The sequence below is a fragment of the Protopterus annectens genome, chromosome 2.part0 (assembly GCF_019279795.1).
Source record: "Protopterus annectens isolate FY-2018-M chromosome 2.part0, PAN1.0, whole genome shotgun sequence".
Taxonomy (NCBI): Eukaryota; Metazoa; Chordata; order Ceratodontiformes; family Protopteridae; genus Protopterus; species Protopterus annectens.
Genome location: NC_056728.1, coordinates 1,686,593,773 through 1,686,621,044, shown reverse-complemented (window position 1 = coordinate 1,686,621,044; position 27,272 = coordinate 1,686,593,773). Strand labels below are relative to the sequence as shown.

General features: G+C 37.5%; 1 protein-coding gene across 2 annotated transcripts in view; it reads left to right on the top strand.

Annotated features, from left to right (window-relative positions):
• The window catches only part of LOC122793576 (E3 ubiquitin-protein ligase TRIM35-like), a 373,048-nt gene that overhangs the window by 241,805 nt on the left and 103,971 nt on the right, over positions 1-27,272 (top strand). For both annotated transcript variants that reach the window (XM_044061742.1, XM_044061743.1), the window contains exon 5: positions 16,237-16,355. In XM_044061742.1, coding sequence (XP_043917677.1) covers positions 16,237-16,355 — 119 coding nt within the window. The remainder of the gene's footprint in view (positions 1-16,236; positions 16,356-27,272) is intronic.

Here is a 27,272-nt window from a genome sequence, read left to right as displayed (position 1 = left end):
TTGCCTCATGCTCACACAGACAACCCTCCCTCTCCCCCTCCCACAAACAAACACAAATGCATGCGAGGGAGATTAATGGGCTAAGCTGCCTCTCTGAGCTCTCTCAACAAAACCAGACAGAAACCAGACAGGAGGACCACACACACACAATAACTATCACTATAGACCCAGTCATAGTAAGTCATCAATACATTACACATACACAACAAAAACACAACTTTTTACTCGACGAAATCCTAAAAAAAAACCAAAAACAAACAAGCCCAAAGCAGACACCCAAACAACTACCACCACAACCCACAACACCTGCAACAACCACAGTCAGACAGTCAGAGTCAGTCACAGTCACAGCCCTTAGGACAAACACAATGCAAAAACACGCTATTGCGACTCAATATTCATGACTCAACAGGACTGACCACTCATCACCAGACACTCAGACTGGAAAGGGGACAAGTCAGTGCCTGGCTGCCCGCTAGAATCCGCCACTGCATGCAAGCAAGCAGGTCTCTCTCAACAGCAGTCTACGACAGTCGGTGTGACCACGCTGGTGTAAATGACCTGAGACGCACCCTGGGCGGACTACATTGAGGAGCTCTCTGATTATGCTCTGAGCTCTCTGACCCCCTACCCTAAGGCAGTATACCTTGGACCTTGGGCAATTATCCACAAATCACCAAGAGAGATATGGAGATAAGATGATCAGCTTTAAAGCTGGTCTAAATTCATCGGGATCCAATCAAGGTATCCAATGTCTGCTTGACATGGATGACTGCTTGGACTGGCACGCTGCTTAAGGACCGCTTGCACCTGATCACTGGGATTCCCTGGGATTCAAACACTGGCTTGCCACACCTATACCCTTTTTTAGGCAAAAAGGTCAACCTAAACCTACCACCCTAGAACACAATAAAAAAAAAAAAGGGGTAATGCTGCTGTGCCAAGTCTCAATTCAATCTCAAAATGCACGACTGCCCGCACTCTTCAGGAGAACATCAATGTCTGTGCTGTGTGTGGACAGAAACCTGGTCTGAGAGCTGAGAGCACCCACCTACCCCCCTCATTTCTCATATCATGAGTTCCGCCCCAATAAGAATAGAGGTAGAGGAGGGGGGGGGTATCCATACACCTCAAGACCACCCCAGCACATTACATCCGCAGACGCACAATGCATCGGAGACCAGAGCAGTGCTGCACTAAATTTGTGGCATGTTACAGGCCACCCTCATAGTACACACCACCTCCTCAGAAACCCCACAGAAAGTACTGGAGGGATAAATGTATGAAAAATAAATGTATCTCCGAACACCATCATACAGTGACTTCACTTTCTGGGAATACTATAAACCCAAACACTGTAGCCCAAACTGTAGCACCAAAAATATCCTGGAATTCATAAACTCAAATGCCATGGAACAACTAGTCACCATCAAACAAGAGAGAAAACATCAGAAAACATATCATCACGTAACATGGGAGCATGGAACACAATGTCAACACAGATACTCCCCTAATCAAAGTTTGCAGATGACTGCAAACTGAAGGCCCCGAAACACGATACACATCACTGATCCTTCAGAAGGCAGAAGGGGAAATGGATAACGTCAACCCAGATTTGATGAACATGCTTCACCTCAAAAAAATAGATACGGTTATTCATAGGACATGCTGGAGGGATAGATCATCACCCAAAAGACTTGTTCAAGAGGAATCTTGACCAATGGATGGGAGATCAGTATATATACCCCAGATTACCCCTCAGTTCACTGTCTCTACACAGAGGCACAGCAAAATAATGGGCATAGTTTCCAAACTACATAACAGAGGTTGCATGAAGGAAGGAAAAGAGAGAACACTCATATCTTATTTCTCTTCACGATGCTGTAGCAATAATGTCACAGCTGGCTGTAATTTCTGAAGTACAGCAATCCACAGTAAAAGTGCTGAAGCAAAGTACCCAAAGCCAAAGTAAAAGCAAAGCAATCTCATACAGCAATACAGAAAACTAATTCACAGTATGACAGCTTCAGTAGTAAAGCAGTCAACATGACAACTTAAATACTAGCTTAAAAGTCAGACGACAATCCAAATAAATACTGCATTTCAGGAAGTCTCACTCTCATTGGCTCCGATAAAGAGCCAATGAAATGGTGACTTCTGGTACTCCACAGATAATTCCTGCAGCTAGAGTAGCCAAGCAACAGCCATATGACACCTGAACTGACTGCAAATGACCCTTTTTACATTTAGGGTCCCCTCCCAGCACTGGGCCCTAGGCAGCTGTCTGGGTCACCTTGTGCTGGATCTAGCCCTGCCCCCCAGCAGAATAACTCAAAATTGCAGCTAATAATGTAGCTTACCCCATCTCTATTCTTATAAACAGGTTAGTATAAGAATCCTTTGTTCCACCCCTTTGGAAAAAGTCATACATTATTACACTCTACAAAGAAGGTAACTCAAATGAATCATCAAATTTTAGACCAATAACTTTATTGTCCCCACTGTATAAAGTTCTGGAAAATGTATTTATATATATATATATATATATATATATATATAAAAAAACACTCCACTACCTTTTCTATGAACAAATCCTCACTCCCACACAACATGATTTTTTGCCATAGACATAGCACAATCACTGCCACAATCAATAAAGTAAAGTAAAAAAAATGTTTACTCTTTATTCCTTACCTTGTCTAAAGCCTTTCACATTATCTCACATATCAGCCTTTTCCAACAAATGTCTTCTCTAGGCCTACTTTAGACTACTCTCCTACTGATCCAACAGACATTAAGTTGTAAAATAGCATAACTCTCCATCTCGCTCTTTCCCTTCTTGCCAGTTACTATCCGGGTACACCAAAGCTCTGTTCTTGGCCCTATTCCCTATAATGTTTTTATTAACAATTTGTATATGTCGTCACAGCAAGCCTCTTTAATCCTATATGTGGATGATTCAACCCTTATTTGCTCCACATTGAATCTAAGTCTTCAACAAAAAAAACACAAGAACCTTCTACCTCAATCAGAAATTGATTCTGCAATGCACAACTATTGTTAACCCCCCTAAAAATTAAGTTTCTCCTTTTCTTCCTTAAATCCCACAAACAAGATAAAACCAAGCTCAAAATTACCTCCTTAAATATAACAGTAATAGCAGTAATGCCACAGACTAAACTGTTATGGATGTTAATAGATGACGACCTTAAATTTTATGTGTACATTCAACACCCAATAAAAAAAACTCACCAGAAACCTGGAAAGTTTACCAGGGGTAAAACATTGTTATGAGCACCACAACAACAACAACACTGGCTGCTACCTACCTCTTAATATCAATCTTATATGGGGCACCAATCCTCACAAATCTTTGGCTACTCTAAGAACTGAACTAGAACAATGTTACAATAAAATTACAAAATTCACTGCTAACAACCCATATGGAACCCACCACTGGCCTGCCCTAAAACAAATGCATTGGCTTGAATTACCCTATCATCTCACATTTACTAAAATATTTGTGACTCATGGCATAATATATAAACCTTCAAAATGCCCAGGACTAAATAATATTCTCCACAACTGCCATTCCAACAGACCGCTATGTTCACATGATAAAAAAAAATTCTCTTCGCCTACAAACCTGAAATATCCACTGCAAATATTAATTACTACCACATCATCTATTAACTGGAACATCCTTAAAAATCCTCCCCTTAGATGATGCTGTAAATTAATTCAATACAACTTTCCTAAATAGCTTAAATAGGTTTGCACCCCCTAGAAGGAAGAGAATAAAAACAAATAATGCAATTTGGCTATCCAAAAAGAGTAGAATGTGAATACAGAATAGAGAAAAAGTATGGAAAGAATGACAGAAATATAAAACATCTCAGTATCTCCAAATCTTCAGAACACTCCACAACCATACTGAAATGCAAATAAACAAAGACAAAGAATTATAATTTAGTAACTTTCAGAACAATAGTAAACACAACCCGCAAAAAAATTATGGTCATCCATTAAAGAAATCTTACATCCCAGCCAAAAATTCAACCGTAACCCCTCTTCAAATAACACAAAACTCAAAATAGCAATATAATTCAACTTTTGTTTCACAGATAGTATAGCGTCTCTAATCAAGGATTCCCCAACATCTAATCGCAACCCTGCCCAACAGATACATATGACCCCATCTACTTTCACCCTCAAACTTGTGCCCAAATCCTATATAAAACTACTCTTGAACAAACTCAAACCATGCTCTATTTCAGCTGATTACCTTCAAATCGAGTACCTTAAAATAGCAGCCAATAAACTTGCCAATCCTGTCTCAATCCTCATGAAGAGGTTAATCCAGGAATCTCACATTCCCTCTTTCTGGAAAAAAACATACATTATCCCTCTACATAAAGGAGAAAATTCAACAGACATCATTAACTTTAGACCTATAGCAATCTTACCCCTTTTCCAAGATACTTGAAAAATGTATTCAAAAACAATTCCTGAACTATCTAGGAAGAACTGCTATCCCACACACCGCACAGCTTCCATCCCTCCCACAGTAGTAACACTGCACTTCTAACATTTATAGATACCATTAATAAAGCTGGAGACAATGGCAAACTAGTCTCTTCCTCATTTCTAGACTTGTGCAGAGAACAAGCAAAGAGTCTCCACCAAAGGTTAACTTGCCCAAAAATCCAAACCTAGAGTAAAAAAAGGCAGTAACCACCACACTGGAACAGCTCTAACTTTTTATTAAAACAAATAAAACAATGAGATGAACTGTGATGAGCGCTTTCGGGACAAAGCCCTTCTTCAGATAATTTACTAGCAAAGCACCACCCCTTACATAAAACATAGCATCCAATCAGAGTCAGTAATTTACCCTCCTATTTTTCAAGGCTAGCTTTAAAGGTAGAACACCATTCAGCCCAGGGGGCTTGTTCACTCCCAGTTCTATTATCCACTTAGTTTCCTGGAGCGCAGTATCATTAAGTCCCCTCCTCTAACCTTCTTTTTTATACATTGTATAATCATAAATCTGAATGTATGACCTTCAGACTGTGAAACATGTGGATATAATGAATTATGCTCATTCTTTAGTCTAATAGAGGACAGATAATTCAAGATTCTATTTTTGAGCATACAGTTTGTCTTACCTACATAGAAACACATATATCATTGGCAGGTAGCTAAGGATATTACATTCATAATCCTACAGTCTGCATACAGATCAAATTTATAAACTTTCCTTGTTACAGGGTGTATACAAGTACTTGTCTGATTAATATGTACACAAGCCTTACACAGCCTATATATCTTGGTACCCACGTCTGGATATGGCATGTCACTCTTTCCTACCTTCACGACATAACAACTCTTTCAGGCTCTTATTTGTCCTAAAGCCAAACGATTGTACCTCACCTACCACCCCCTCAGTCTGTCATGCAATAGCAGGATCTTCCAGTTCTGCCTAACTATATTACAGATACCTCCTACATTGTTACTGTAGGTCAACAACAACCTTACTCCATCATTATCCACTTTCTTTTCTTTTCTTGACTCTTTATTTAAATGATGTGAAAACCAGGGTTGTGTACCTTGCTTCCTACATTTCTTACTCTCTTCAATTACATCAGTAACCCTACCCTTATGGTATTCCCCATCACTAAGGTTATGCTCAAGTCGAACAATTTCTTGTTCAAACATGGTATCTTCTGTACAGAGGCTGGAGATCCTGCCCATCTGACCACTAATAATGCTATTGAAAGTGTACCTAGGGTGCATGCTATCTTGAACTAGTAAACTATTCTTCCAGCAGCTCTTTCTGTAAAGTGTAGTCTTAAAACCATCTGCATCCCTAATCAACTTAACGTTTAAAAAAAAACAATTCAGTCTTAGAATAATTTACCATACATCCTAGGAAGGTAGTGGTAGATTATAAATATTGTATGAAACCCATAAGTTCTTCCACCCCTCCTTTCCATAACAGAAAAATATCATCCATGAAGCACTTAAAAAACATAACATATCTTTCCATTGGTGTTGTCCCTCTGTTATAGTCTGCTTCTCCCAAAGGGCTAATACCAAATTAGAATATGTATTTGCACAAGGGGTGCTCATGGCAACCCCTTGTGTTTAATGGTAGAGCACATCCTGACAAGAAAAGACATTATTCTCTAATATAAGCAATTCGGCTATCGGCCATCTCATTTTGTCATCAAATATTTCTAAATTATTCAATAAATGTGTAATGGCATTAACCCCATATGTATTGCTAATAATGGTGAACAAGTTCTTAACATCCAACGTGACCATGATATAATCTGGATCACTACCATGAGTAATACATTCATACAAAGTTGTCATAAATGCCCTGTGTCTTTTAAAATATTAGGAAACCACTCTAAAACAGGCCTCAAGGTACATTCCGGCCAGATGGAAACATTCTCAGTAATCCAACCCCTCCCTGAGACAATGGGTCTCAGTAGAGGGTCATTCAAATCCTTATGTACCTTGGGTAAGGCCTTGAACAGTGGAATCACAGGATGCTCTGTCCACAAAAAAATAAAAAAATCTTCATCCAATAATTCTAAGCATTTCAGTTCTTTAAATCTACATCTTATCTTATCCACCAAGTTGCTAACCATAATCAGAGAAACCTGTATGAAGGTGGACTCATCCTGTATCAATTGTGAAAGTCTATCCTGATAGAAAACTTTGCCCATAACAATGACTGCCCCCCCCCCGTTATCAGCTGGTTTTATAATGGTCTGTGTATTACTCATAAGGGAATGTAAGGCCTGTTTCTGTGTGCTAGTCATATTATAAAAGTTTCTATTGTGCCTATTAGCCAAATAATTTCTAATGTCCCTATCACAAATCTTTATGAAGGTATTAACAGCAGAGCTGAAGGGAGGAACAAAGATACTTGGTTGTCTCAAGGGCCTGTTCTGTAGCTGTACCGTATCAGCATACATATTTCTCAACATAACATTCCTTCCAAACATCATGAGGTCTAAAACAACCTCACTTAACACACTACCATTGCTAGGTACAAATGTCAGCCCTTTATTAAGTACATATAATTCATCTACTGATAAAACATAAATAAGTTATAGACAATAATATTGCAATCATCAGTCAATGAGATATCCTCCTTTTCTTTACCTCTCATTGGTCGTACCGCATCTGTCTCCATTCGCCTTTTTTCTTTACCGGCACCGGTAATGCCGGAAAAGAATGTTCTTGTCCTCCCTCAGTGTGAAAGACCTTATGATATGGAAATATATTGAAAGATTCTGGGGACTTCTTAAAAACATTACATCTGATTTATTTAGTGATGAGATTATATTTGTCACCATACATATAGTAAATTTATTTGCAGTAATACCCCATAATGCAGGCCTGGAATGGTTTGAGGTGGCACTAGTGGAGAAAGGTGGGTTAACCCAAAATGAATTTAGAACATGTCTAAAACAGATGGAATTAGTCCTGAGAAATAATTTTATATATTTTGAAGGGGAATTTTTTTTGACAAGATAGTGGGATTGCCATGGGGACTTACTGTGCCCCAACATATGCACATATTACTTTGTCTATGCGGGAACAAAATTTTATCTTTAATTCTACTTATATGAATTGTTGGAAGTTATACAAATGATACCTGGATGACATATGTATCTTCGGGATGGATACAGAGGAAAATTTGCAAGAATTTATTACCTATATTAGTAATTCTACTAATTTTTAAAAAACATGTAAGTATATTATTATATATGACAAAATGAATTATTTAGATGTTATGATTCATAAATGTAACAAAATGAGAAGGTTCAAATCTGCTGTGTATCATAAGGATACGTTTTCAAACACATATGTATATTATACTAGTCCTAACCCTTACAGGCAGAAGAGAAGTATAGTTAAGGGTCAGTATGTGTGGATATGCAGAATGACTTCAGATGAACTAGATTTTCTTAAGGAATGTGATAAATTAAAGGGGATGTTTATGCAGAGAAAATATCCCCTGAAATGAATTGCAGAAGTTATTGAAGAAGTCAAGGTAGGAAGGAAGGATAGATTTTTCCCTCCTTTTAGAAAAGAACAATAGCACACTTGGATATAAAATTGATTGGAATAGTGTGGGTCTTAATCTTAAGAAGGATGATGAGGTTGAATATAAGGGGGGCTTATATAACAGATTTTAATGGTGATATTAATATTATTGAGAATATTATTAGTTCAGAATGGAACAGGTTTGTTAGCTTTTCAGACTTGGATGTTATTTCTAAGACACACCTAAATTTATTTTTAGGAATGGGTTGAGTATTAAGGATTTATTGGATCAGAATAGGAATAAAAGGAATAAGCTAAATAATAAGAAAATGTAAACTTTTAAATGTGGTACTTGTGCTCAATGCCTCTATATATTATACAGTGAGTCAGTGTATATTAAGAGTAGGGGCAAATTTATAACAGGTAGGACTTATACCAACTGTAATAGCATCAGGGTAATTTATATTGCTCACTGTGAGAACTGCAATGCTTTTTATATAGGAAGGACTGAGCACAAGCTAAAAAGGAGAATTTACGAGCACCTGTATGATGTGAAAACTAAGATGAGAAAAAATGCATTATACAAACACACTTTGGTTTGTACTCAAGCTAAGTTTTTATTTTTTTGTATTGGAAGAAGTGACAATTGATGTTGGGTAGGGAGACTAAAATAGAGTATAAAGAGGTTTACTGGAAGCTTACAATGGAAGCCAATGGAGACCCAGGTCTTAATGAAAATGTGTCTTGAGACCATTTTAAAACTAAGAGCAGCTAGACTATGATAATTCATTAATTTATATATAAATATGGAGTGTGTATCTGAAGCATATGTTTTTATTCCTTTTCATCCCTTTTCTTATATGAGCCCTTAGTGTTTGAGAGTTAGGTGCAATGCTGCTCTTAGGACACTAGATGGTGGAATATATATTGTTTTTAGAAATGTTTTTAGACATGTTTTTAATTGTTTTATGTTTAAATATTTATCATATATATTATGCTAATAGGTTGTTATTTAAGACTGATACAGTAACAGTCAATTATTTAATATATGTTTTGATTCTTTTTAGTTTTCTATTTATTGCTGATATGGTTATTTACTTATTCTGCGTTGCTATGACTATTCATTGAATTTTATTGTTTTTAATTGTCAGTTAACATGATGGATTATTGGACATGGAGTATATAAACTCCAGAGTTGTTTAGTCTGTTACATCTAATAAAGTCTGTGAAATGAAAACACAGTGATCTAGTTTAGCATTTATTCTTTTTTATATTAAAGTTTATTTTGGATTACATGGACTTGAGCCTGCTTCCTCTGCAGTGCTTTTTTTTGGATGTATACAGTATATACACACACACACACACACACACACACACACACACACACACACACACACACACACACACACACTACTAGTCTCACCTCATACCCACTACTCCTGAGTTCATCTAATTTAAGCCATCTATTATTTCTTCTATCAGTTCCACTGTTACATCTTCTATAACTTCCTCTCCACATACCATAGATGTAAGTACTAGACAAGCTGTCCTTGTCAGCCATTTTAAGCCTAGCCAATTTCCCTTCAGGTGCTTGAATTGACCGTAATCTATCTGCTCCAAATCTAATTCACCAGTATTTTTCTTTCTCCCTCCTTTCCAACAACTTCTGACATTTCATTCAGTATATAACTATATATGTTCTGCTACCCTTATGTTATAATATTTTTTCCAGTAAATCAGCCTCTTTTTATTCTTATAGCAATGACATTATTCTGTTTATATGCCTTTATCAATAAAAAATGTCTTTAATTTCCTATAGCAACTATCATAATTTGATTGTATCACTTATTACTCTGAGATATTACTTTTTCATCTTACATGTTGCATATGCCTGTGATTGTCTTACATTGCCTTTAGTGGGGCTTGTCTTCTGAGGCCTCCACTGAAAATAGTTACCAATGCCCAATCAGACTTTCCTGGCAAACAAATGTTAATAAATAAATAAATAAATAGATGAGGGTAAATGCATACCTACTTTTGTTGTAGCACTGTGTTTGGCTAAATGTGAGTTCATTGAATTACAGTCCACTGACCAAAATTATTTGAAAGAATTTTGTTTTCAATGTATAACGGCATTCATGAAAACAAACCACTAAGGAAGGAAAAATAGTACTGTCTTCTAAGGTGTGAGTATTGCAGTGTTTGTTATTTGGATTAAAAGGGTGCAGGCCCTTGTATAGCTGTGATGGTCTTTGCTTAATATGGAAAATGATGATACCTGGGTACTTCCAATTTCTCTTCGCTTAATTTAGACTTGACTATTATGTTTCAGTAGATTACCGTTTGTTTAACTGTCATGCATCCACAAGATATCGGTTCTAAATCTACACTGAACATTTTGAAGTTATGCACTCCTTCTATATAATGATTTCATGTAACTTATGAAGCAGCCTTCATAAGTTAGGTGTGTGTGTGTGTGTGTGTGTGTGTGTGTGTGTGTGTGTGTGTGTGTGTGTGTGTGTGTGTGTGTGTGTGCGCGTGTGTGCGTGTGTGTGCGTGTGTGTGCGTGTGTGTGTGTGTGTGTGTGTGTGTGTGTTTGTGTTTGCGCAAACACAAATAAAAACATACATAAATTCACACACACACACACACACACACACACACACACACACACACACACACACACACACACACACACACACACACGTACACATGCACCCATACAAACACATTATATGCATAAAGAGAAAGACAGAGATAAAGAGAGATAAGGACTAATTATAATCAAGTCACCAATCATACAATCATAACCAAGTTGTTAATGTGTTCGAGAAATGGATTCAAGAGTTTTATCTCAGAAGCAAAGGTGAGATGTGAACTTCTTGAACCTATTTTGAAAACAGACTAACATCTTGGTTATGAATACAAAACTAATCATAATTATTTTTAATACATGGGGAGTTTTAGTTGCACTGATGTATTATAAGTTACAAAAAGTATATGAAGACAAAGTGTCACATACTTTGCACTGACACACAAATGGCAGCCAGAAGCCAAGTAGGCATCTTAGCAACTATCAGATTTGAAAGCTATTTTACATTTTGTTCAACCACGTTTTTGTTATTTGTGGGACAATGCAAAATGTACTATGATATTTCAGCTTTGTACATTTTCAGTGCAGTCCTGTGGTTACTGCTTCTGTATGACAGTGCAATCCTTGCCATTAACATAGATGATTATAATTAGGTTTCCAATTGTAACATATGCATTATGCATCCGAGAGAGGAATGTCAAGAAATTCACCTCAAGAGTGAAACTCAAGACGTTTATAGGTTCATAGGAGGTTATTAGGCTAATGGCTCTAGGGCCTTTACATGCCTAGCAGTATAATAACCCGAGTACCCTTACTGACCATAGTTAGGTGGTCATTGTTAGTAGAATGATTTTGTGATCAGCATTGACTGCCCTATCCATGAGGGATGTAGATGCCACCCCCAGAGTGAATTTACTGTCACCCATCCAGTAGTCATGGTTGCGTTTGAATAGGGTCATTGAGGAGATGTGCTTCACATGGAGTGGGAGCTTATTCCAGAGGAGGAGCAATCACAGGCAGATATATCTGTCTCTCCAGCATGTTCTGTTAATATGACAGGCTAGGTTGAGATCCTTGTGGTATCCCACTGGTAACTTGTCTACTGGTGGAGGTTAACTCCCCAGATGGGAGAGTTTTTCTATGACACCTGAATGGAGGATTGTGTCAAAGGCCTTGGCTAAATCAATATAGGTAGTATGTACTATTTTGCCCTATTCCAGGGCTTTGGTGACATTCTCAAAAAGGTCCACTAGGTTTAATAAGCAAGATCTACCCTTGATAAAACCAAACTGTGTTGGGTCAAGGGTTTGAAGGTCTCCTATGTTCTTGTAAATAAAATCTTCTGTCTTTTTTTCTAATTTCTCCAAATCTTTTGAGTTTCTAATACCATGTTGGGTATAGACCCCACTCTTAAGTCAAAGTATGGTTAAAGTTCATGATATTAGTATTGCTTCAGTCTTTGAATTCAGCCAAAAGTGCTCTTCGCAGCACCCATAATGTGCCCAGTAATGACTCCTTCTGCAATTTGTATGGGGTTACATGGATTGGTAGCATATCTAAATATGATTGTAGATTATTTTTTATAAGACCCGTTGCTCCTTCTACTATTGGAACTGAGTATCTTTCTTCCACATTGCTCTCACCTCTGTCTGCAGATTCTGGTATTTTATGACTTTGTGTGTCTCTGTACACAAGACACTGTAGTCATTGGATGTGGTGATTTCAATGATCAATGCTACTTTTGTCTTCTTTTCTTGGACCACTATATCCGGTTTTCTAGCATCTATCTTTTGAACTGTTGGTAATAGGTGATCCCATGTGATATAAACTTCATCCTTTTCTATGATGCTTAATGGATCATCTTTCCAGTGTTTTTCAGCCACTTCAATATCATAATGTTTGCACAGTCACCAGTGCAACAGTCTTGCCACATTATTATGCTTTTCAGTATACAGTCCTTCTACCATTAGTATGTCACAACCAACAATGACGTGTGGAACTGTTTCCAATTCGGTTTTACAAAAACCTGCATTTGTCTGTTTCTCTCACATGTTCAATGGACTTTGTAAACCAGCTTGTACTTAGCCCACTATCTTGGGCTGCCAATATTAACCTTTCATTTCTTGGTTTGAATTTGCCTCTCCTTAGCCATTCTTGTGTTTATTCTTGATCAACATGAGGCTCTTCCAGATGTTTTCTATACTTGCAACTATATTTATGTTTTTTCCACATTTCTTGCCTTCTCATCTGGTCCTTCACCTTATATTCTCTCTTTTGTTTTTTGGCACATTCAGTTGCTGCCTGGTTTTTATCTGCTTCTGGTCTGATTTCCACTCCTGCTTGACATAGATATGCTTCTGCTAAATTAAGCAGAGAGGTCACCTTAGATTTATTCTCCTCATGTTTCAAAACTTTCACTTATTTGGATCTGGTCAGTAGATATGTGTGGAGTCCCACAATTGCAGATCTGTACATGTAATCAATTTCAAGGAGGCCCATCCGTCCTTCAGAACAGGGAATATATAATCTTGGTATACACTGATTTTTCTAAATCATTTGATGAGCATGAAGCATCCTTCTTGATTTAATATCTAATCTATCCAAAACTTTTTGGGGCCACTCAACCACTCTAAAACTGTACGTTAGGACAGGAAGAGCAATTTGATTTATAGCTTGGATCTTCTTCCTAGATGTCAATGCTGTTCTCAGGATTAATTTAAGTCTTCTAAAGTATTCCTTACTGAGTTTTATTCACATTTGTTCATGTTTTATTCTGATCCTTCATCATTTACCAAGTATTTATACACTGCCTCTTGCTCAAGTCCTTTTATATCACATTCTTGTCCCAAACTGATGTTTTCCTGGTGCTGCAGTTTTCCTGCTTTAAAGGTTGCTTTTGCACATTTATCAAGACCAAATGACATTCTAATATCATCTGAAAGAGTTTTGACAACCTACAGCTGTGCTTTCAGTTACTCATCTGATGAGCTATACGGTTTTAAATCATCGACAAAGAGAAGATGAGAAGTCAATAGACTTTGTTGTTTTCTAGGAGCCAAATTGTAGCCATGGTCTAAGCTGTTAAGTAAACAGCTTAGGATTAATGGCAAGGCAGAATAGCAATGGTAACAGAGAGTCATGAATACCCCCCTTTGAATTTTTATCCCTGGGATAATAATTTGTCCTTTATCATGGCTTAATTACAAAGTGGTCTGACATTGTTTCATGGTCACTGTTACATAGTCAATCAGTGTAGGGTGTATCTTATACATTTTTAAGCACTCTTTTATCCATGAATGTGAGATACTATCAAATGTCCATGATGGTTCTTTCCATGGCCTTGCAGGTAAGGCTGGTTAGGTCAATAGCTCCCAGGGTCAGTTGATGGACCCCCTTTGTGCAAGGGGATTGCTGTTGCTGATATCCACTCTGCTGAGACAAAGCCAGTTATCAGGTTATGGTTAAAGAGAGTGCCAAATGGTTTCACTAAATCTTGTTTTAGATTGTTCAATAAGCAGCCTAGGATGTTATCTGGTCCCATAGAGGCCATGTTTTGACCATGTAGGGAGCTTGTATGACCTGATCTTTGGAGATACGCAGTAGAGGACTGGTGTCTTGAATGCTTTGGGATATGTCTGGTGGGGACAGGGGGATGAAGTTATTGCCAAATCTGTTGGCTATCAGGTTGGCAATTTCCTCAGGGTCAGAGTGAGTGGTACCATCCACTATAAATTCATTACACAGCTTGGCATTCGCTTTTAGGTTTCAGATGTAGCTAAGGAATGCCTTGTCTTTAGCTAGGGATACTAATTTAGACTTGTAGCTAGCCTTAGAGGACTTAAAAAATATCTGATTTGCTTATTCAAGCTGTGGAGGGTATTCTTCCTCTGTTGAGTAAGTTCCCTCCTGTTCTTAGATATCAATTTCTTTCTTTTGTTGTATAGCTTATTTATACTTAAAGTCCACCAGGGTGGCTTTTTTTTTGTTTTGTTTTTTTTGAAGGCCTGGTTTGTTCCTGTTGGGTACAGCCGAGTCAATGCATGTGTTTAAGTGGCTGTATAGGGCATTTGTGTATTCCTCTGCATAGCAGTCTTTGTTGGCCATGTTGTCTGGGGCTTTGAAATGTTTTCTACCATTGCTTAGTAGGCAATAGTTTGCTTTGGAGAAAATTTTCAGGCTTTTTGTTACTCCTATGGGGTGGCAGGTTTGATCTTTACTTCAAATGAGACAGATTTATGGTCTGACTTTACCAGGGAGGGCAACACACAGGGAGTAGTGCAGTGACCCCCCCCCCCATGTTGGTGAGCACTAGGTCCAGAGCATTTGAACCCCTTGTGGGGGTGTGGACCAACTTTTTTTCAGGGAATTTGAATTAACAAAGTCCAGGAACCTCGTAGTGATCGTGTTTGTGCTCACATAAGTCAACAAATCGATGAAAAGATAGTTGAAATCTCCCATGACCAAGGTGTTTGGCTGTATACTGAGCAACTCTAGCAAGTCCAGGTTGGCAGTGTGCTTCTCCTGGTTTGTGTTAGGGGACCTATAGCTAGCAGTGATGTGGAGGGGTATTTTACCTATAGTTAATTGGACCTGGAGTAGCTCAAGAGAGTCATGCTGTTTCACCAGTCTCATGGTGTATTTGGATTTAATGAAGATGGATGCTATGGTTCTTTCACATTCATTTCTGACTGCTGTCTGCTGTCAGGTGAATCTTGGCATCCATTTTGAGAACACATAGTTCATTGCAATCAGAGATTCTATCATAACTCTCTGTAGTGCACGGAGATTTATCTGCTTCATATGCTACTTGTTCGGGAAAAGTTATATTAAGAAAATGCAATGTGTTGTGACTGCTTTAGAGTAGTTGACGTCCTTACATACTCACTGTCTATGAGAAGCAGTTTAATTCAAAATGCTGTGTGTACTTCTTTAGCAGACAGCAGGTAGAAATGAGAGTTGAAGCAAAGCCATTTCATGTCCTGCTGCTGCTGCTGTTTACTGGTCAGCGCGGTCTGCTTTCATGCAGACTCAATGTTAAGTGGGTGTGCTTAAAATTTGTTAAGCACTCTTCTAAGCATTCTTAAGGTAGGGTCCTGTGCTAGACTAGTACTGAATCAGGATATAATTTTGAGTTTCATCATGGTACTGCATGCACTATACTATAAATTTCTTATGCATTAGTTTCACTAGAACAGGACTGGAACTGGAAATGAATCTCTTTTCAGTTTGCCCATCTAAGCAATGTTTAAAATGGATCAGAAATAATGCATGGTTATTACAAATGTATCCATTAGTACTGAGCACTGCAGACTAAATTCCTGTAAACTTGTCTCAGACTTGACAGAGGGATGGATTATAGGTACTGCATATTTAGAAGCAGAGCCTGCACTGAATGTTACATTAAATCCCATAGTCTCATTAACAGATTTCTACAGTAAGGGTATGTATCATTTTGCATTAGATTTTGTAGTTTAAGAACTGCATTTTGTTAGCTGCCTGATCTTTTTTTTTTATTCTTACTACTCTGTAACCAACATATACATTAATGTGCTACTTTATGTCATAACGTTTTCTAGGTCGTTTGGTTCACTTGTGATTCCTGAAGTGGAGAATGATACACTGATAGATAAAACGGAACACCTGGAAAACCTTCAGTACAGAGTCTGGAAGAACATGTTGGATATCATTAAACCAGGTGAGGAGCTCACTATGAGGATTTTGCATTCAGTGTGCCAGTGGTTATAGGTTGAGATCTTGCTGATGAGGATTGAAATTACATTTCTAGTTTGCACCAAATGTAAATAAAGCAGAGCATGAAATACCTGTACATATAGCAGGGTGCATGCTTTACTCATTTCCCAGCATGTACACTAGAACAAGGCAAGAGGTCCTCCTAAGAAGGCTGGACTTTCTAATGCATGTAACTGTACTACTGCTCAGAACTACTCAGAAAAGATACATTTGTTATACGACCTGCACAGCTAGAAAAGCAAAACTGCTGCTTTTTGAACTCCTTGTTCCAAAATGCCATGTTCAGCACTTATGCATTTACAAGTTTATAATCAGTTTTCCAGCACCTCCAAATTTATATGCACTTTATTTAATTACTGATAATCAAGCATTACCAGATTCTACACATGTAAGATCTGGACTGCAGTATCCTCAAGATTTCTCTTTTCATCAATATAGAATAATCTTGCAGTTAGAAAATATAATAAGTGAGATGGAAAATGTGCAGCTCTCCACACCACCCCCTGCAGAATTTTTTTTTTCCTTTGGGGAGGAGGGTGATTTCTTTCAACCGCCACTGTTGTTTGCGGTTCAGGGTTTGCAAAGTTTTATGATCACACTTATAGCAGTAGATCACAAAACTATTGTACTTTCTTTAGGAAGCAGATTATTCAACTGTCCCTATTTTGGAGGACCTTTCCTGGTTTTAGGCCTGATTTACCCACCATAGAATGTCCCTAGTTTTGAAGGTATGTCTCCGTTTTCAGGTTTGATTTACCCCGTCACACAATTTTGTGAATCCTCCCATCACTTGTGATTTTTGAAGCTCTCTAGTGCACAGAAAACTACTCTACAAGACCCAGTAGTGTAGCTAGGGAGGGGCAAGTGGGGCAACTGCCCAGGACACAAAGTGTTGGGGTGTGCAATTAGCCAATCCTAAAAGTTCTTTAATACAATACCGGCTTTTAAAAGCTGGTACTGCATTTGCAGTCAAACCTAGGTGCTGTAGCACTCCATGTGTGGTCTAAACTGTAGCAACTGCTTGCTGCATTGTAATAAGCAGTTTGCTACAATATAAAAGTAAAAAAAAAATGAATTAATTAAAATCTGGCAGGGTATAAAGTGTAGCAACTGTTTTCTATATTTGTAGCAAGCAGTTAGCCTCAGTTTAAACAGAAGAAGATTTAAAACAATGTAAAGTATGAGCACCATAGCAATCCTTGCACACAGGATATAAACTGTAGTAATTGTTTACTATATTTGTAGAAGCGGTTTGCTACAGTTTAAAAAAATATACTGACATGACCAACATACTAGGGGCAGCAACAATTTAAAGAAAAAAGACACACATCTTGCAACTCACTTTTTCCTGAAGCAAAATAAATTACGTAGAATTTTATGCTACAGTTCATTAAAGTCTACAGATTTTATACAGTCTGACAGTGTGCTTATATGTTTCTATCTTTTTTATCACTATTTCTTTTTTAAATATGTATTTTTGAGTAGTGTCTGACATTCCTAGTGGAAGTGGCAAGAGTTGTGTGCTATATGGTGTTCAAAATGTATGCTAATTATGTGTCCAGATTTTTAGCTGGATGTTCCTATTTTTATAGGTTCATAGGTTCATAGGTTCATACTAGGCTATCTGCCCTAGGGCATTTATAAGCCTAGCCAGAGTGTGTATGGCTTTCACCACCCATTTTAAATTAATTTTGCTATGCCCTTTTTCGAGGTTAGTATACTGTGCCTCTGTCTAACAGTGACACAGAAGTGATACCCGGGGTAAACCTACGATCTCCCATCCACTCATCAAGATTCCTCTTGAAGAGAGTCAATGAAGGACTCTGCCTAACCTGGACTGGGATTTTATTCCAGAGTGAAGGGAGCCTCTGGGTTATGAATCTGTCCCTCCAGCATGTCCTATTTATTTCAGTGCTGAGGTTTAAGTCCCTCGAGCGCGTAGCTCGATCGGATTTGGATTTTCTGAGGTGCAGCATGTCCATTAATTCCGGGTTGGACATGGCTTTATACGTCAGGCACAGATCGCCTCTGAGCAGGCGGTATGCCACTGAGTAGAGCTGGAGTTTCTTTAACCGGGCAGCATACGGCATCTGTTTGAGCCCCTTGATCCTCTTGGTGAGGTACTTTTGGGGTCTTTCCAGTTGCTGCAGGTGTCTGGTAAGGTACATCCCAAAAGGGGCATTGTACTCAATTATGGGCCTGATGAGGGATGAGTAAAGAGGCACGATGACCTCCCCTGATCTAGATGTGAATCCCTTCATGATTAGGTGGGCTATATAAAATGTTTTTCTAACCACTTTGGCCACATGGTTGTCAAATGAGAGATTGCTATCAACTTGGGTCCCCAGGTCCCTAATTACTTCTTCTGTACTTAATGGATTACCACCTATGTGGTAATTTGTGGGCACTTTGTTTTTGCCAAAGGGGATGACTATACACTTTTTGGAGTTTTGCTTGAGGCCATGGCTCTGGCACCAGTTGTCTGTTTCTATGAGGCCCTTTTGGAGGATGCTTGTGTCGGCTGGAGAGTCGATTATGGCGCCCAGTTTGCAGTCATCTGCGAACTTGGTCAGCCACAGTCCTTCCATGTTGGCCTGTACCTCCGAGAAATATATACCGAACAAAAGAGGTCCCAAGACTGAGCCTTGTGGGATGCCACTTGTAACTGGTTTGGAGTCTGACATGGCTCCAGCTATTCTAACCATGTGGGTTCTGTCCTTGAGCCAGTTTGCAACCCATCTAGTGACATAGGGGTTTATATTTAAGCTGGTGAGCTTATCTATAATGCCCGAGTGGGGTATTGTATCAAAGGCTTTTGCGAGGTCCAGGTAGGCTGAGTGGACCACCTTCCCCTTGTCAATGGCCTTGGTGACTGTTTCAAAGAAATCGACCAGGTTTAAGAGGCAGGATCTGCCCTTAACAAAGCCGAACTGGGTAGGATCCAGTGTCTGTAGGTCCCCAATATCTTTATTTATAAGGTCCATGATGATCCTTTCCATAGCTTTGCAGACCAAGCTAGTGAGACTTATGGGGCAATAGTTTCCAGGATCTGTTGAGGCAGCACCTTTGTGGAGAGGGACAACTGTTGCTGTACGTCACTCTTTGGGTACATATCCTGTAGTAAGGCTGAGATTGAACAGTAGTTTTAGGTTTGGGTTTAGCTCTTCTTGGAGTTAATGTAGGACGCAGCCCGGGACACCGTCTGGTCCCATTGATGCTGTGTTTCTTGCTTTGGAGAGGGCAGCTCTTACCTGAGCATCTGAGATGTCAGGGGGGCAGCACTCTGCTGGGATAGATATTAGCCCTTTTGGTGGGGAGGGGGAGGAGAAGTTTGCGCTGAACCTGTCAGCTAGGATGTTGGCAATATCTGTGGGTTCGGTGTATTTTTTGTCATTTTGGACTAATTCTGAGCATATCTGGGAATTCCCACCCAGATTCCTAACATAACTAAAGAAAGCCTTGTGATTATCCTTAGTGTCCTGTGCAATTTTTATCTCGAAGCTGGCCTTAGACGATTTTATGAGTGCCCATAGTTTTTTGCTAATACTGATCAGAGATGCCTTCCCTTTTTGGGATTTTGCTCTGTCATGTAGTAGCTTCCTCCTTCTATTGTATAGTTTGTTTATGGCTGGGGTCCACCAGACAGGACGTCTGCCTTTGGGGAATTGGATCTTGATTTTATTTGGGATTGCATGATCCATGCATTCCTGAAGGTGTTCATAGAATGCATTTATAAAGGATTTTGTGGTCTGGGCCGTATTATCCACAGGCCCGGGGGCTTTGAAGGATTCCACCTTGGTTTTGAGGAGTGTGAAATTTGCTTTAGAGAAGTTTTTCACTGTGGTTTCCTGGGCATGGGGTGGGGTCGGGATGTGAATATCCAGTGAGATTAGTTTATGGTCTGATCTTACCAGTGAGGGATACACTTCTGGTCTGGAGCATAGAGTCCCCATGTTGGTGATGATCAGATCCAGTATGTTTTCACCTCTTGTGGGAGTGGTAACAAGTTGTTCCATAGCATTTGAGTTTATAAATTCTAGGAACCTTTGGGCTAGGGTGTTGAAGCTAGAGTAATGCTCCCAGTCTATGGTTGGGTAGTTGAAGTCACCCAATATAATGGTGTTTGGAGAGACCTTCATGTTTTCCAGTGTTCTCAGGAAGGCTGAGTGGGGTTCCTGGGTTTGGGAGGGTGGTCTGTAGCAGGCTATAAACTGGAAGGCAGTTTTACCCACTGTTAGTTGCACATGGATAGTCTCTGATGCTTCGTGCTGTGCCACCAACCTGGAGGTGTGGGTATCTTTGACGAATATTGATACTCCCCCTCCTTTTGTGGTTCGGTCCAAGTTTTGGGGCCGAAAAGCATGGTATGAGGTATAACCTGGTAGTGCTGGGGTGCTCTCGAGAGCCTTGAACCAGGTTTCTGTTACTGCACAGCTTTGTTCTTATTTTCAGTGTCTGCAGGCTAATGAGTATGTTAGGAAGCCTCTGTATACTTGAAGATGTTCGATGCACTGTAAGGACAGGGTTTTCATAACAGCTCCTATCAAGACAACACTGCTAACAGCAACATTTCCTTGACAGGAGGTGTGATGATGAGTACCCTTTCTTTAGAATGCATTGAGCATATTCAAGTGTACACAGGCTTCCTAATGTAAGGTTCATGATCTACCCTTGTAAATGTGATAATAAAACATTGTAAACCCTCAGCCACAGACAACAGTGACAGTAAGAAAATTCACTAAAAAAGCAATTTTGTCGACTTATATGCATCATCTCCAAAATGATTGTATCTTAGGGAAAAGAGAAATCATGAGGATGCTGCAGTGTCATTCCTTAAATACACTGTATATATATATATATATATATATATATATATATATATATATATATATATATGGTTCCCCTTCAAAACATCTAATTCTTATAACATCGAAACTCAAAACAATGAGACCATAACATCGAAAACCCAAATCACTGAAAACTCATAACATCGAATTTCATAACACTGAAAATGTATAATATCGAATAGAGTATCATCAAACATGTAAATGTTAAAGTTTAATCTGTTAATCTTGTGCTATCACTATAATATGTTGTAGTTTTTATTTATATAGTTATTATTTATATAGTGCAGGAATTTATACTAATTATATAGTGTTTATTTTGCCAATCTGTACATGTTTTTACGCCATACAGGTAAGTGATTTAGACATTATGTGTACATTCTGTATGGTGATCGTGATACAGTGGGGTTAGAAAATTAACCTTTTTCCACTGTAATGTGATCTCAGAGTTGGTATGTTTAATTTACAGGTGGTACAGGGGGGCTTGTCCCCCTGCAGAAACGTACTAAAAAGTGTATTTGTTAGTTTGGTGTTGTTATAGGTGGACGGGATGTTATTTACATGTGCTTTGTAATTTTTGATGTTGTGATGCAAAGTTTCAGTGTTCTGAGTTTTCAATGTTGTGAGTTTTCCATGTTTTGGGTTTTTGATATTATGGTCTTAGTGTTTTGAGATTCGATGTTATGGGAATTAGATGTTTTGAAGGGGAACCATATATATACATATATATATATATATATATATATATATATATATATATATATATATATATATATATATATATATACACACGCACACACACACACACTCACACACACACACACACACACACACACACACACACACACACACACACACATTACTGATCATACATGAGGGTGCCAACTATTAGTGTGTCAAATACAAGCCTGACACCCATGTACTGAACTGCCCCAAATTTACTTAAAATTTGGATGAACTCTGCAGCACTGAAAAAACTGTACAAAAGTATTCTTAAAGATTATTAGTGTTCAAATAAAAAAAAATATTTTCATAAGTCATCACCAAATGATGAAAGAGGTTAAAAATATGATTTGTAAATACGGGCCTTTGTTGCATTCAGATAAGACTATTTCAGGGGTGATAGGTGAGACCACTGAATTGTATGCAAAAAAGGAAAAAATGTAAAATGTATTTTTGAAAATCCTTTGTGCCAGAATTTAAGATCTATGAAAAGGATGACTACATGTGAGCAGTGTAAGCAATACCTGTACATACTGGAAGAAGACTTCACAATTATTGGTGAGAATAAAATGAGAATTAATTTGGCTGGTCCAAGTAATTGTCTTTCAGTGGGAGTAGTATATATTGCTGTATGCAACCCCTGTGGTGCGTTCTACATAGGTAAGACTAAAAGGTCATTGAACATGCATACGTATGAACATAACTATGATATTCAAAAGAAAAATTTGAATGATGCACTATTTAGCTATACAATTGATTTTGAAACTACCAGATATTTAAATTTGGAGTTTTAGAGAAATTAACACCAAACCCCAGGAGTTGCCCTTGGGAGACTATTCTTGAAACTAAGGAATTGCATTCAGAGCTATATTTAAAGTCACTAAACTCCTCATGTTTGAATGAAAATGTCTCTATTGTAAGTATACTCAAGCTTAAGGCTATAGAACTATAAGATAACTTAGAAGTCATGCAAAGATTTTATTAGTTTTTTAATTCATATATTCATAGTTTTTAAAAAAGGAAAAAAACATTACAAGGTTTTACATATGTTAAAAAACTTTTGAATAATTCACACATTTTAAGTGCTTTAGAATTTATTGGTGGTGTATAATGTTTTATTTTATTTTACATATATGTTATTGTTATACGGTATATGCATTAGTATTGTGTGAAATTGTTGCTAGTCTGCCTTTAAGAGTATGGCATGATGTCACTTCAAGAAAGTTTTAAAAAGAGGGCAGCTCTGTTTCTTACTTTTGGTCCTAAAGAAGTCCTAACACAATACAAGGACGAAAGCGCTTAACTATTGTTGAATAAAAGTTTATCTGCTGGCTACAGGATATGTTCAGCAGGTTGTTTTGTATTTAATTGCAGCTTTGCCATTTTGCTAAGTTTGTATTTTAGTTTTTCTTTTTATAGAGTTCCATGTTCCATTTATGGTTACAGTCTAATCTTCATAGTTTATAGTACATTGACTTTAATACTGTCACATCCAAGCATCCACTGGTATTTTTTCTTTTTTCATGCCTATTATATAATGATATACGTAGCAGTTTTCTGCTGTGAAGTTCACATGTTGGATCTACACTGAGAAAATAAGGCAAAATTCTTCTAAATAATATGACTCTTATTGACAAAGGCATTATTCTATCACCACTGAAATCATCAAGCTGCACATGTTTGTGAGTGGTCAGCAGACTGCACAGCCTGGCCTGTTTGACTACACAGGAAGTTATTCAAACAGTTATTACCACAGATGATTATGAAGAAACTGCATGATTGTTTTTGTGAATAATGTCTGCAAGATAAGATGGTCCTTTCTTCAGAATTCATCTGTTGAGTAACACAGTTTGCCTGAGATAGTTGATCCAAACACCTCCTATACTGAGTTTGATTATGTTGATTATTGTTTCAGCTTTGCGTTCAACTTCTTGAATACTGGATCTTGGCCTTACGTGGTTGGTAAAAACTGCCTCAATTCTGCAAGTGTAGCTATTCTTAAAATTGTTTGTACACAACAGGCAAATATCCTGACCGTATCAGAAACATAGTTCAAACCAGGTACACAGCACAAAGAACTCAACATTTTTCAATTAAAAAGATCTTGATCACCTCCATTCTCAAAATGCCACCCTTCCGTGTGAATTTTTGATGAATTATCATGCTCTTTTGAACCTTCTATTTATTGAAAAGGTTGCCGAAAATGTGGTCTGTGCTCAACTAGTTCCATCTGTCATTGTACAGCTTGTGAGATTCTTATGAGTTTTGGATGACTTTAACACTCAGAGTGTGGCTTGTTTATTTTAAGTAAACTATTAAGGAATAAGCATTTAAATACTTGAAACAATATTAAATTAAATAAATAAAGCTTGTGCTTATCCTTCAGTTATGAATAAGTTATGCTGCTAAATTCAAAGGTACTACTAGTACAGACTAATAAAAACTGCATATAAAAATGAATAATGTTGGAATTTTGCTATCAGTCAGGTTATGCTGCTGTTGAAGTAAACAGTGACATTGTGTGAGGGTGTGTGTGTGTGTGTGTGTGTGTGTGTGTATATATATATATATATATATATATATATATATATCTATATGTACATGTATATATATATATATATATATATATATATATATATATATATATATATGTATATATATATATATATATAGCTATATCTATATATATATATATATATATATATATATATATATATATATATATATATATGGGTCTACTACTGGAGAACGAAATTACACTATTTCAAAATCCAGTAGTAGATGCCCGGATTACCACAGCGAACTTCGCACTGTGGTAATAATGGACACACAAATCGTCGGAGCAACCAGGAGACAAGTAACGAAACTAATTTTAATATAGGTTCTTGGCTTAACAATGAACTGGACATGGACATACTTCAGACAGGTAAAGAAGTTTCTAACTTGACTGAAGACAACAGTTCATTACTGGAAAGACTTAAACTATTTGATTTTAAACTGTATAGGGTAAAAAAACTTCAACTTGAACTGAACTATTTGAATAAATGTTTAAAGGAACAAATAGTTCCAAAGGGGTTGAGACATTACTCATACCCCGTAGGACTGGTGCATGGGTCAGATTTTTTTAATGACTTGACAAATTTATTCAACAGACATGGTTTAGAAGTTATTCGATGTATGGTGACACATTATCAAGCTAATCTTGACGTGCTAATAAAAGAGACTACAGTATTGGAACAAGAAGTGAAAAAAGATGTTGATTTTAATAAAAATGTATATGAATATGATAGAATTTTGTCAAGTATTACCCAGCAGATGACAAAATTGAAAAATAACAAAATTAAAAAATTACAAAGGGATTTAAAAGCCTATCAGGAAGGCGTAGCATACCCTAAACCTCATAATAAACCAACAGTGCCCCAAAAAGCACCTAACAAATTTAAGGGGCCTGCTAAGCAGCCCCCTTACAGAGAGCAAGGTGGACAACAGGACACTGGTCATCCCTCTAACTATCCAGATTTAGGGGAATATGCAGACCCTGAATTTGAAATTACTGAGGGTGACATATTTGAGGAAGAACTAGGTGGTACAAGCACTCATGTTAGTAACCAACAAGAATACCAAGAGGTTCAAAAAAACTACAAACGGGGGAGGGGGACAAATTGGAGCATGAACCAAGCGCAGGGGTTCAAGAAGAAGTACAATACACGCAGCAACAACAATTATTACAAGTAACAGATATAAAACTATTTGAAATTTTACATAACAGGGAGAAAGATTTTCACATTTACAACTTTACAGAATGTAATATAGACCATTTATTGGTGGAGTTATTTGCTAAGGGACTTACTTTTGTCCCATCTAAAAAATGTGATATAGCAGAACTTTTGGTGGATTTTAAATTATTCATTCGAAAACTTAACTTGAATCTGCTTTTTGGTAAACCTACAGACATTGTGAACAATTTGAGAGTCACTAGCACTTATAACCCCCCCCAAAATAACACACTTAACATTTTTGAATACTTATGTGAGAATGAGTTTAGACAAATTCTGAAAAACTCTAAAAATCAACATTACAATATATCGTTGGAAGAAAAAGCTCTATTAAATCTATTAAGGGAACTGCCTATTAGATTCATGAAGCCTGATAAAGGTGGGGGTTTGGTGGTATTATACAAAAATGATTATTCTAACATTATGTTTAAATTGTTAGAAAGTAATACCTATAAGCCAGTTAGTAGAAATGAAATGAATCAAGCTCAGAATAAAATCAAATTGTTTCTAAGTGACTTATATACTGATGAGTTCCTAACAAAAGAACAGTATGAGTATGTAACTATGCTGGCTCCGAGGATCCCAAAGATATTTGGGATACCTAAATTGCATAAAAGTGTCACCAACCCACCTTTTAGGACACTAGTAGACGCAAGACAGTCTGTTACCTACCCCAGTGCTAAACTAGTAGATCATTTTTTACAGAAATATGTGAAAGCAGAGCAGCAAATTTTGAGAGACTCATGGGACTTTCTACAACATATGGAAACTGTTATATATGATGAAAGAATTAATTTTCTGACAATTGACGTTGTTAACTTATATTCATGCATCCCACATGATCTAGGGACTGAATGGGTTGTGGAGTTTATCAGGTCGAAAGGAGCTGGGAATAATGATTGTTTATTAATTGAACAATTATTAGATATTATTCTGAGAAATAATTTTGTGTCATTTGAAGGTATCTTATATGTACAGGAAATAGGAGTAGCAATGGGCTCCCCGGTAGGATCTAGTTTTGCGAACTTAGTTCTAGCCCACTGGGAGAACAACTTTATTTTTAAAAGTCAGTGGAAAGAAAAGTGTGGTAGTTACAGACGATTTCTGGACGATATTTTCATTTTATTTAAAGGCGACAGAAATGAAGCAGACCAGTTTGTAGAATTCTTAAACTCCACAACAACCTTCCTGAAGTTTACTTATAACTTTCAAGAAAATAACATTAGTTTTTTGGATGTGGAACTGAAAAAAGATAAGGACATGTTCACAGCAAAAATCTTTAGGAAAGCTACCTACTCCAATAGTTTCCTTCATTTCACCAGTATGCATCCCCCATTCCAGAAAAAAGCTGTCGTAAAAGGCCAATTGGTCAGGGCAGCGAGGATGACTACACTGGAAAATGAATTTGAAGAAGAATGTGACCTGTTATATAATATGTTTGTAAAGAGGGCATACCCTAGGTCATTTTTGGATAACATTTTCAAAGAAGTAAAAGAAAAAAGATATGCAGGAGTATAT